General features: G+C 30.3%; 1 protein-coding gene across 1 annotated transcript; it reads right to left on the reverse strand.

The window, feature by feature from the left end:
- Positions 1 to 550: 550 nt before the first annotated feature.
- On the reverse strand, positions 551 to 9311 carry LOC113381138 (dual specificity protein kinase CLK2-like). The gene is made up of 4 exons (XM_026620115.1): positions 9255 to 9311; positions 9181 to 9208; positions 9055 to 9129; positions 551 to 1635 (listed from the first exon to the last, which is right to left on the reverse strand). Exons 1-4 carry the CDS (start codon positions 9309 to 9311, stop codon positions 551 to 553), a joined length of 1245 nt encoding a protein of 414 aa, XP_026475900.1.
- Positions 9312 to 13244: the final 3933 nt, after the last annotated feature.

Consider the following 13244-nt stretch of genomic DNA (forward strand, 5'->3'; position numbering starts at 1 on the left):
ATAATGCAAAATAATTATGTTACTATGCCTGCAGCAAAAAGTTTGACCAACATTTTACAAGAAAGTACTTCTGTCATAAATAATTACACTACATAAATTTATTACATTAAATATTAATAAAAAGCGTGATTTTTGTATACTCTTAAATTATTTTTGTAAGGTAACGTGTCAACTATAACTCGAACTATTTTTTCAGGGTCTTCACATATTTACTCATTGATTTGTATTTATATTTTTCAAGAGTAAAACCCACAAGCCAGAAAAAAACAAGTTTAGTATTTATTATCTTCGAAAAAAAAATTAACAAGTGGAAAAGTTACAACTGCGTCACATATATGCATAACTCCGTCAATAAATAAGCACGGCAAAACATTGTCTGTATCATTTATTTATCATTAATTTAGTTTCAAAAAAAAATTAAAGTGATAAAATCTAATGGGTGCTGTGACATCGACTATGATACAATAAATTTCTCCCAATGGCACCACCATCTAACTATCGTAACTTGACTTCCAATAAACCTGAATATTTACAAATTGTAGTGTGAATTTTATCTGGAAAGACCATCATACAATTTGTCTTGTGAAAACTCCACCTGTGTGTTATCGACATTCAGCCGTTGAGGAAGCATGTAGAAGAATTCATGTTTTAGGGACTCATCCAGTGTAATACGTTTAGCAGGATCATATTCCAGCATGACGTTAATTAGTTCAAACAGAAGATGTTCATCTTCATTGTTAGAATACAAATATGCATGTAGGGGTTTATGATTCATTCGGACATAACGCCCTTGAGAACTACAATCATCCCATTCCAGCTCGCCTTTGAAGAAATAGCCTGTTATTGATTTCCTGGTCATCGTTAAAGGCAGTTTTCCCAATATTCGCTCCATCATAGCAAAGTGCTCACGATTGTCAAGTGTTTGGAACAGGGCAATGCCATGGTACAATTCAAAAAGTATACAGCCGATAGACCACACATCACATGGATGCGACCAACCTAATTCTAATATCACTTCAGGTGCACGATAGAATTGGGTTGAAACCAGTGATAAGTGATATTCATAATCGAAGGTTGCGCACCCAAAATCAATCAACCTAATCTCAGTGTTTCTTACTCGCTTGTATGGTTTTGAATTGCATTTTTCATCAACAACAATGTCGTATTCTGAATTAACAAATAAGATATTTTCCGGTTTTAGGTCGGTGTGAGTCAATTTTATTTGATGAAGGAAACGCACAGCAACACAAAGCTGATGAGCCTTATGCCGGATCTGGTCAAGCCCGTAGGGTTGATAATCATTTTCCATTAAAAATTCAAAAACACTTACACCTAATATTTCAAAAGCAATGCAGATGTGGCCATAATAATTTATCCAATTATCCATTCGCACACATAAGAATAAGTTATGTGGATCAAATTTAGAAACTTTTTCTAACACTTTGATTTCCTTCATCGCTGCATCTCTGTATTTGTCTCGGTTTTTAAGAATCTTTAATGCAACTGTCGTTTGATTCTGTGAATCCCTAACACTTACCACTTTACTAAAGGTTCCTTCACCTAACGTACTAATAATTTCATATCTATCTCCAATTGTATCACTAGGTTTGTACATGAGATGGCCCTCCTTATCATCTGCAATCGGGTCTTCCTGATGCTTATTTGTTCGACGGCGACTGTAATCATCTCTATGCCAGTGGTATCTTTGACAGCTCCTTTCACTAGACCTACTTATGTAACTGCGATGATGATCTCCACTCTCGTTTCTACTACGTGTATGTCTGTCTCTATTCCTGGTCCTACTTCTAAGGTGTCTTCTCCTTCGCTCATCAGAATAATTCGTCCGATAATTTGTATGATTCGTAAGCCAACGACAGCGGGATCGCGAACTTTTACGAAAAGACGTTATTTTGTCTCGATATGAAGGCATTTTTCTTTTGGAATCCGTTGCTGTGAGACGTTCTGAAGTAGAAGTTGTAGTTAAATGTATGCAATTGAAGGGAAGTCAATAGTTGTTGTTACTTATCAACTATTCTATAACTTTCACCGTTTTACGGTTTGCATGTCTGCCTCATCATCACTTGCAAATTTTGCACGAAGTACTGATGCCTTCATATCACCACCGCTAGTGCCTATACTCGTACGGAATCACTCAAAATTTTAATCTACCCCGATGACATATTGAGTACTTATTTGTTTTTAAAATTGTGCTTAGCTACTAGATTATTTAATATTGTATGCTTTGATAAATCAAATATTAAAACTTATAGTATATAAACATTGATAATCGACAATGCGTCAATATCTAGTATATTTTACACAGCCTGTCACGAAATAACATGTTCTGAAAATTTGTACAAACTGAATAACCTGCAATAGTTTTTCACATTAAAATGCTCTATCTATATCAACTCGGTATACTTATAAATCACCCAGAATTTGTCATATCCGACTTCCCTAAACTGGTACTAAATCTGTTAACATGTGCAGATATTTGCTTGAAATTTTTTACTAATACAAAGATTTGGGTCGAAAGAAGTGGTCTTTTTCTCGTCTGACAGCCAGTTTTAGGACTTTCCAGGTATATAATGTCTCAAAATAATGCTATTTTGTACTCTACATTCTGTGTACGATAATGTTTGTCCGTAAATGAGCTCTTTCAATGGTATACAATCAGCTAAAAAATATTTAGTATTATATTATAACTTTTACACAATTATGATTTTATAATTGTGTAAAAGTAATAGTATGCTAATCAAACTACGAGAATAATTAATTCTCGAAAAGGAAATAATAAAAATGAAAACTTTTCCGCAGTCTTGGAAAAGAGCTAAAATAATCCTTATAGTAAAACCAGGTAAAGACCCTTATCTATTATCTTCCTACCGGCCGATAAGTTTATTGTCTTGCATATCGAAAATATTTGAAAAGCTAATTTCATGCTTTTGTTTTTTTTGAATTAAAAACTTCATGTCAAAAACCGTTAAAACGATTTTAGCAATTTATTGCTAATTTGTATAACATATAAACCGAAATATCGGATCGATAAGATGGCGGAAGATGTAGAAGATCCAAAATGTTGCAGTATATGTAATATTGATGTTAATGGAAAAAACATTATTGGATGTGAAGGTGAATGCAAAGGTTGGTTCCACAAAAAGTGTGCGAAAGTTACTAATGAACAATATAAAGTTATCAGCACAAGTAACAATATAAAATGGTTTTGTGACATATGCTCAAAAAAAAATGAGGTAAGATATTCACATGAAAGTAATTTGAAAGAAATAGTAAATGAGCTTAAAACTTTAAAGAATGATATTAAAATAATTAAAGATGCAAGATCTAGTTATGCTACAATATGTAAAAATAATGCCACAGAAAATAATAATAATAAAAATTATAAAAATAAAGACATAATAAACCCAAATATGCCGCCAATAATTGTAAAACCAAAGAATAAACAGAACAGCTATGAAACTAGAAACTATATTGAGAAAAACATAAATCCAAAAAACGTAAAAGCAAAAGTAAGATCAATTAACAACATTAGTAGCGGGGGGTTAATAATTAAGGCCTCAACAATTGAGGAAACAAAAACATTAGCAGAACATATGATACAAAAAATTGGAAGCGAATACGAAATATATATAAAGAAACAAAGAAATCCGCGACTTGTTATAACAAATGCTCCAAGGCAATATATGGACGGCACAGAATTGATAAATGAAATGATAGAATATAATTACAATATAAATAACACAGATCAAATTAAACTAATATACCAAAGGAAATCACGAAAAACAGAAAATTGGATTACATATATCGAAACATCGGGCAAAACATACGAAAAATTGTTAGAAAATAATGTAAATCTAGGATGGAGGACAGCTCATATAATAGAAGATTTAAACATAAAAAGATGTTATAACTGTCAGGCATATGGACACAGGGCAGTAGAATGCAAAAACAAGACGTTCTGTGCAAACTGTGCGGATGAGCATAACACAAGAGATTGTAAGAGCAAATCTAAGAAATGCATAAACTGCACAAATGCCAATGTAAAATACAAATCAAATTTTAATACGGTGCATAATGCAAATGAAACGGAATGTTCATGTTATCAACACTGAGCCAAAATGGTAAGAATGTCGACGAATTACAATGGACAAATTCAAGAAAATGAATAAATATAATAGCAATAACAAGAAAATAGAGATTAAGTATTTCAATATAAGAAGCTTAAGAAATAAAATAGATGACTTAGAAATAATTATGCATAAAAATGAAAATTGCCAAATTTTAATATTAACAGAAACTTGGATATACCAAGAAGAAGAAGGATACTTTAATTTAAAAAATTTTAGAGGTTTTTACAACTGCAGAGAAAAGAAAAGAGGAGGAGGAATAGCGATATTTGTAAGAAATGAACTAAACTGTACTGTCATAGAAAATAATAATAAAAATAATATAAACCTCTTGGAAATAGAAGTAACAAATATGAACCCTGTTATAAAGTTTATTGTTATTTACAACCCTCCGAATAATAATAAACAAGATCTGATAAATTTAATAGAAAAAAAAATGGAAGAAAACGGTAAAAATACAATAATAATAGGTGATATGAATTTAGATATAATTCCAAACAATAATATATCAAATTGTTACAAAGATATTATAGAATCATCAGGATACAAAATAATAAATAATATAGATAGCCAATACGCCACAAGGGAGACTCAAAACACTAAATCAATAATTGACCATGTTATATCAAATTATAAAAAGAAGATTAATATAGAAATAGAAGACACAGAAATATCTGATCACAAAATGATAACAGTATTTATACAAAATACGCCGAGAATCAAACCAAAAATGCATAAAATAATTAGATATAGCATAGATTTAGAAGGATTAGAAAAGACAATAACTTGTAAGTTAGACTCTAAAATAGTGGACCAATTAGAGGATTTAATAAAAATTATACAAGATGCAGCAAAAGAAAATAAAATCAAAGAAACAATAAGAGCCAGAGAAGATACCTGGATAACAGAAGAAATTATTAACTTAATGAAATACAGAAACAAATTCTACAATAATTTAAAGAAATGCAATATAAATGAAGTAAGCAAACATAATGCCATAAAAATGAAATATAATAATATAAAAAAAGATATAAAAAATATGATCTACAAAGCAAAAAGACAATACTATTCAGAAGAAACAAAAAAATGTGAAAGTGACTCTCGAAAAATATGGGAACTAATAAATAAAACATTAGGAGGAGGAAAAAATAAAAACGAATATAAAGAAAATATTGAAAAAATACAGCATAAAGATAAAAATATATTTCTTACAGAAAAGGAAGACATTGCGGAGTATCTCAACAAACATTTTGCTGAAATAGGTATGAAACTACAAAAGAAAATGGATCATTGCAACTATAAACCATCAATACACAGACCTAAAAACAAAATCCAAATTTTTGAATTAACAGATGAGAAAGAAATAAAAAAAATTGTTGAAAATCTGAAAAATAACGCTGCACCTGGCGAAGACAAGATAACAGCAAGAATCACTAAAAAAATAATAAATATAATAGCTCCACTACTTGCTGTTTTAATGAATAGATACATAGAATGTGGTGTATTTCCATCGTGTCTTAAAATGGCTACAATAAAACCAATTTTCAAAACAGGAAACAAAACAGATCCAAATAACTACAGACCTATAACAATAACAAACACATTCTCCAAGATATATGAAAAAGTAATAAAAAAAAGATTACTTGATTTTCTCATTCAAAAAATTGACAAAAATCAATATGGTTTCCTCCCTTCATCAAATACACAAGGTGCCCTAATAGATTTGACTAATACCATCAGTCAGCACCTTGAGGAAAATATGCACACAGTTGCAATTTTTATTGATTTACAAAAAGCTTTCGATACAGTAGATCATGGCATATTACTTAATAAACTAATAGATTTAGGTGTAGAGGGTTTGTCTTACAGCATTATCAAAGATTTCCTCATGAAAAGAGTGGTAAGGACGAAGGTGGGAAATTTCACAAGTGGAGGATGTAACATAACCTGTGGAGTTCCACAAGGTTCTGTATTAGGACCTTTATTGTATCTATTATACACCAATAACCTTAAAGACGCAAAATTAAAGGGAAGATACATATTATATGCAGACGATACAGCGATAGTATATGCGGATAAGGATAAAAAAAGACTCGAAGATATTATAAACACGGACATGAAAATATACACCGAGTGGCTAACTGAAAATAAACTAACAATTAACATAGATAAAACAAAATACATATATTTCAAACATAGAAAAAATACTGAGAACACTAAACTAAAAATTGAAGTAAATAATAGAGCAATAGAGGAAGTGGAAAGCATAAAATACTTAGGACTGATAATAAATGAAAAACTGACATGGACAGACCATATAAACAAAATAAAAAGAAAGATAGGAACATTAACAGGGGCATTGAAAAGGATCCACTCTTTCGGCAAAAAAAATAAAATACTAATTCTTAAAACGCAAATAATACCTATAATTTTATATGGCATAACAACATGGAGCCAAACAACTAAAGCAAACCTAAATGACATACAGAGAATAATGAATAAAGCCATAAAAATAGCATATAATTTACCACATCTAACACCCACCAAATACTTGCAGAGAGAAACAAATAATCATTCACTAAATAACATAATTAAAATAGAGAAATGCAAACTAATACACAAAATGAAATTTAACCGAATTAAAACAAGTGCAACAATAGACACAAATCAAGATATACATGAACACTACACGAGACAACACAACAATTTTCACATTGAACGCAATAGAAAAAAGAATTTGAGAGAAAATGTCATATGGAGTGCTACCAAAATATATAACGAATTGCCAGACTATATTAAGATGACCAATGATAATGATAATTTTAAAAGAAAAATAAAGAAGTACTATATGGAAATTGAAGAAAAAGAAGACTGAAGAGTTATATATAGATATTATATTAATGAAATAAATATTATAGTCAAATGAAATGTAAATATTATATGAAAACTGTTTTTCATAATCTCTCATACCAGGCACCTCTGTCTGACTGAGATATGAAAATAATGTATATATGTAAATAAAAATAAATAAAAATAAAATTCTTCAACGGATTAAAATAATCCTACAAGAACAAAGTTTTATTCCGAATCATCAATTTGGGTTTCGCGACAAACATTCAACAATTGAGCAAGTTCACAGAATAATAAACGTAATTAACAATGCGCTGCATAATAAAGAGTACTGTTCTGCGGCTTTTTTGAATCTCAAGCAGGCATTTGACAAAGTATGGCATACCGGATTAATGTATAAAGTTAAAAGATGTTTACCAGATTCTTTATTCCTATTAATAAAATCCTATTTACAAAATAGAAACTTTTTTGTCAGCATCGCCGATACGGACTCAAATATTACCGAAATTAATTCTGGAGTGCCTGAAGGGAGTGTCCTCGCCCCAACACTACTTTTAATTTTTACAGCTGATTTTCCAACTTCAACTGACACGAGTTTAGCCACATTTGCTGATGATACGTGCATCATCGCCACAAACAAAGATCCGACTGCAGCTTCCAACAGCCTTCAGCACCATCTCAGCTTTGCTGAGAAATGGTTTTCGTTGTGGAGGATAGAAGTAAATAGCACAAAATCAGTCCATATAACTTTCACGCTTCGCACCCAAACTTGCCCAGCAGTTGTACTCAACGATGAAATTATTCCGTCCAAAGAATCAATAAAGTATCTCGGCATTCACTTAGATAGGAAACTCAACTGGAAAGTACACATAAAGAACAAAAAACAACAAATAGATCTAATCTTCAAAAATTATTATTGGCTCTTAAACAGAAAATCAGAATTATCAACTTACAACAAATTACTTATATATAAGGCTGTGATCAAACCCGTGTGGACCTACGGATTACAACTTTGGGGTACTGCTAAAAAGAGCAATTTAAACATAATACAACGAGCACAAAACAAATTCCTGCGGCAAATATTAAACGCTCCTCACTACACGCCAACATGGATTCTCCACAAAGACACGGGTATACCTACAATTCAAGAACATATATCAATGTTTGCCTGTAATTATAAGAATAGAATTGACGCACATCCAAACCAACTAGCATGCAACTTATACCAGGAAGGCCAGCCGACCAGGCTCAAAAGGAAATTACCTCGAGATTTATTATAGTTTATTTTTATATATATATATATTTTTTCTTTTCTCTCTCTATATTTGTCTTTAGTTTTTTCTTTTTATATATTAACTATAGTAGATACACCACTGGGCGTATGTACTAATTTGTAAACAAGCAATTGTAAACACTTGTCAGCATTCTCTGCTAAATATAATTATTTTTATAGATTGCAGAATGAAAATAAAATTAAAAAAAAAAAGGAAATAATAAAAGAATGTGAGGTATTATTATTTTGTGAAAAATATTACACACAAAGATTTGTTCTTATTTCATACATAAGGTTCACTGCATTATTTTCATATAAAAATAAACATATTCAAGGAATTCTATATTTTCTCTTCAAAAATAATTGCAAAATTATTGATCTTGATTCTCAAGTTTTTTGTCAATTTGAGATTTGTATGCATATTGAAATGCATAAAATAGTAATTATTATAATAAAATGAACAAAAATGTTTGAACTATTTGTAAACTATTTCCAAAGTCGTAATAAATCCTTAGATATGTTAACAACACACTAGAGAACACATTTGTGTCAAGTATTATGTTTCAAAGTTGTCGGAGTCGTGGAGTTGTTAGTGGATATAACTCCTCTCTGAAACGGAGTCAAAACTAACCGGTCCGGCTTCGGATATGATAAGCCCATCTCTACTACCTATATATACACACTAAAGTTGGGTAACTCCAGAGTGACTTATATCCGAGGATATAACTCCTCTCTCGGAGTGAATCCAAGCGGAGTAGTAGTATCAGAGAATTTGTTATATCCGACTTTGCAGAACTGGTTCTAAATCTGGTACAGATATTTGCTTGGAATTTTTTACTAACAAAGCTGTCGCTTTTTGGTCTTACATGCAATTTTATGACATCCTAGTTATGAAATGACCCAAAATATTGCCATATTGTATTTTCATAAATGATAACTGCTGAAATACAGAACAATTAAATTGTGTTCAAGTGTATATCAATTACTTTTTCCGTTGTCAGTCTTTTTGCTTTCAAACACGAAAAATCCCCTTGCTGTCCCATTTTACCACGACAATAAGACAAAAAAACTAGGTGACAAAAATTTGGAAACAAGGCAGAAAAACGTATTTCTACAATAATGAATTAGCTGAGAGTTTTACTGAACATAGTCAGATAGTTGTTTGTTCGATATGTGGTATTTGCTGTGATGTAAATGGTTTCGATTTCATAATATAACTGCTCAAAGTCAAGTTGGACCTTGGGCCAATATATATATTTCATATCCGTGGATATGAACAAATTGGAAAAATGAGAGACAAAGAAGTGGTTCGTTTGCTTCGTTATACGAGCCAAATTCGAGATATGAGCCGGCTAAAGAGCGATTCGTTGTTTCATCATATAATCAACATATTAGATAAGTGCGAGTGAGAGGCATAACGTAAATTTATAAGGATGCGAAAGAAACAGGTTCATCTAAAATCAGTTCTAATAACGATTTTCAAATGCGAAGTCGCGTTTAATTATCATACAAATACATAAAGTAAATTATTTTAAAGTTAAAAATTCCAATTTATTAATTTTAATGTTGTATATTTTTACGGGCAATGTGCGACAAAGTTGAAATGTTTTTAGATAAAAATCACCCCGAAAAAGATACAACTGGATAAGAATTGTTTGGCAAAACATGTTTAACTCATTTCCGAAATACTACAATAAGGTGAAAAAAATACTCATTGGATAGTTTTTTAAACGCAAATACTAGCAATTTTTATTTAGTAATTTGCTATGTTTTTGCAGAATATGTATTTGATCTTAGCAATATTGTTTTATTCATGTATAATATCAAAACAACACTATGCTAGATCGAATTAATGGCTTTTCAATGTATTTATATGGAAAAAATGTTTCGAGATACGAGCAATTCGACATGCGAGCGTGGTTATGGAACGAATTAAGCTCGTAAGGTGGGGTATCACTGTACATTGCATATATTGTGTTATACAGTTACAAGTATAATATATAAATATAAAACTCTATAATATATTATTTTTCCACATGATCGAATGTATCTAGAAATAATTACCCAATCTCAATATTCTTTAAAAAATTCAAGAACGTTTAAATTAAAAAAAAAAACGAAATAAAATCTGACATATTAAAATATTTATTCTTCTTTGATATTTAGAGAGTTTGATCTATGAAAATATGCACAAGTAAATATATAATAAATATTATGCCTGAATATAATATAATATAAATAATAATGTCGATAAATTATTAAAACCAAGTATTACCATCCCTATGTTCGTCCCGCATACCCAAATCCCGAATGTCGCGCAAAAGCTGAACCGTCCCGCCTCATTCCCGCACTGGCATCAATATTAATCCGGTATCTAAGTTGAGAAAAATGTTTATTAAATTGCTTTTCCATAATAATTAATCTTAATAATTAATTCTTTATGAATTTTTAATGAAAATTTAATTAACTTGTTTTTATTGATCCATCGCTGCTGGTGAGAATATATTAACACATATTATGCAAGTATAATGTTTTTTATACAAATTATTGCGTATTATATGAGTAGGTTACGGAGGGGCACAAAGGTCCAATTTGAATTCGAGCAATTATATTGTAAAACCAAACCAATTACATCATAAAAAAATACCACATACGGGTCGATTGTGATTAGTCGTCGTGTATGTGACTAGAGATTTGTCGTTGTATGCGTACCGGCATCAACGTTGTATGCGTTCCGATATCAACAAGGAAATCGGCATAGATAAATAAACATTTTAAAGTTACATCGTAGTACAAATGTTGATTTAATGAAAAATGCCTGAATCAGAAGAATATTTTACTGTTCCTTGAAAATATCAAAACAAATTATTTGTGCTATATTATTCGTGTTCTAGTTAATAAACTTATTAAATGAAAAATATTTCTTATGCAAGACATATATTACAGCTGTTCAAAGAATGAGATTATATCGCCAGCGAAAAAGAATACAAGCATTCAATGAATGTATGTTAATTTTTAATTACATGAAGTTTTTCAAACACAATTACATGATGAGTGAAGTTGCAAAAACAATATTTGATTAGGTGTGGTTTAACATAACCTACTGTGTGAACGAGAATTTATTAATCAGCAATTACTTCACTTTTCATTTCTCTAGGAAGGTTCATTTCTAAATGCTAATTACAATGACAAACCGATCATATCATATTTAAAGTATGACTTTAATTACATTATTGTTTTAAATATTATATATATTTTTTAATGCTATGATACATATTTTTAATGCTATTATAAATATATAATTTATAATTTATCATTATATAAATGTGTATAATGGTTGACACTAATAAATGTGTGCATCACGAGTGTTACCATATTACTAATAAACATTATTCAAAATTGTTATATGATGTATTTATTTTTACTTAAATGCCATCTTGTACAGTAGCAAATAAGTTTTACTTCAATCGCGTTTAATTATTTTGAACAACAAAATTGAAAATCATAATCTAAACATATGTATTGTTAAACATAATAAACAAAACATTTTCCGACTTTTACTTCTTGTTTACTTGTATTGACTTTTCTTCTACTTTTCTCTTTCAAATTTGTATCTAAAATCTAACTTAAGATTTTTTTCATCTGTTTGAATTTCACCCAATAAGGACAAAAATACATGTCACATGAATCAAAACTAATTGCTGGTAATTAACTACTAATGTTCAACTTACAGCAAAATAACAAAGTGATCTATTGTATACAAGTAACAATTATTATTGAAAGAAATCGAACAAAATAACTTACTTTTGGCTCTTTAAACGCAATTTGGTCGACAGATCATGTTAATGCGGGGCGCTGACTGAATGCAATAATGTAAACTTGTTCGAACAAACATGCTTCATCTTTTTCCTTTTAGACGCTATCTCAAATTAGTATAGTTTATCTGTTAAGGCGACTGTCATCTGTTTTCTGTAACCTGGCACAACCGTACCCAGTCTCCCCTACTTAGAGTGCATAATAATATAGGTACTTTATGCGATATACAAGTGAACAAGCTCATTTACATAAGTAAATGGATTAATATTTTGCATGTTCACTTTTCACAGCACACTAATAAATCCTGGAGAAGCAAGAGTTCTGATAATTTGGGTATAAATAACTATTCAGATCAATGTTACATCTGATTTGTTCAGCCACTAATATCGATTTCCCGTCAGTGCGTATCATCCCTAAGGTGGCGATTCCTAAGGGTGGCATAACACCGGCACCACTTAGCTCCATTTAGCAGTCGCACTGCCTCAGTGACCGCACTTTCGTGAAACGACATTTGAAATATCACCGATTCAACGTTTGTCGATTTTTGGCAACGCACAGGGTTGATACGATTAGTTGTCTTAGAGATTTTATATCCAAAAAGATTGTACGAAAACCAGACACCATCTGCTTATTTGTTCGTTACAGCAGTTGGCAAGCACTTAGCACATAAAAATATAAGTGATATCTATTTTATTTGAAAAATATAAATGTATATCTATATAAGTACAGACATATAAATATATAAGCACTTAACTACAAAACATAATAGTCAACATACATACATATATTCGTACATATATGTATATTTAAACTACGCGTTCTATTAGCTGTTCCTTATCCTACTTTTATCAGAATGCATGATGTGATGTATCATAATTAAATTTATTATTAAATATTAATTTAAATATTATTTCACCAATGCGCAAAAAGGCTTTTTCAATTGAAATCTTATTTTAGATCTATAATCTCATGTAAAAACTGATATTGCTACTGCTTAATACCAAGCATAAGTAGAGTAACGTGGAAAGTATATAACCATTACATACGTGTATAAATCCCTGGTACTATATTTAGTAAAATCACATTATTTAATAAATTTATATTATTTACTAAATTTATTAAAACACTATCATTGAAAAATCGAGAAAGTGAAATCTTGA

This window comes from Ctenocephalides felis, unplaced genomic scaffold (genome assembly GCF_003426905.1).
Source record: "Ctenocephalides felis isolate EL2017-DRISC unplaced genomic scaffold, ASM342690v1 CF-g0.4_SCAFFOLD_02625, whole genome shotgun sequence".
Taxonomy (NCBI): Eukaryota; Metazoa; Arthropoda; class Insecta; order Siphonaptera; family Pulicidae; genus Ctenocephalides; species Ctenocephalides felis.

Excerpts from the sequence above, each read along its gene's own strand:
- LOC113381138 (XM_026620115.1), bottom strand. The coding sequence starts at position 9,311 with ATGGGACAGCAAGGGGATTTTTCGTGTTTGAAAGCAAAAAGACTGACA. Across the intron at positions 9,130-9,180 it reads ATTTATGAAAATACAATATG|ACCAAAAAGCGACAGCTTTG; the intron begins GCAATATTTTGG and ends ATTGCATGTAAG. Across the intron at positions 1,636-9,054 it reads TTTAGAACCAGTTCTGCAAA|ATGATAAGGAGGGCCATCTC; the intron begins GTCGGATATAAC and ends ACCCGATTGCAG.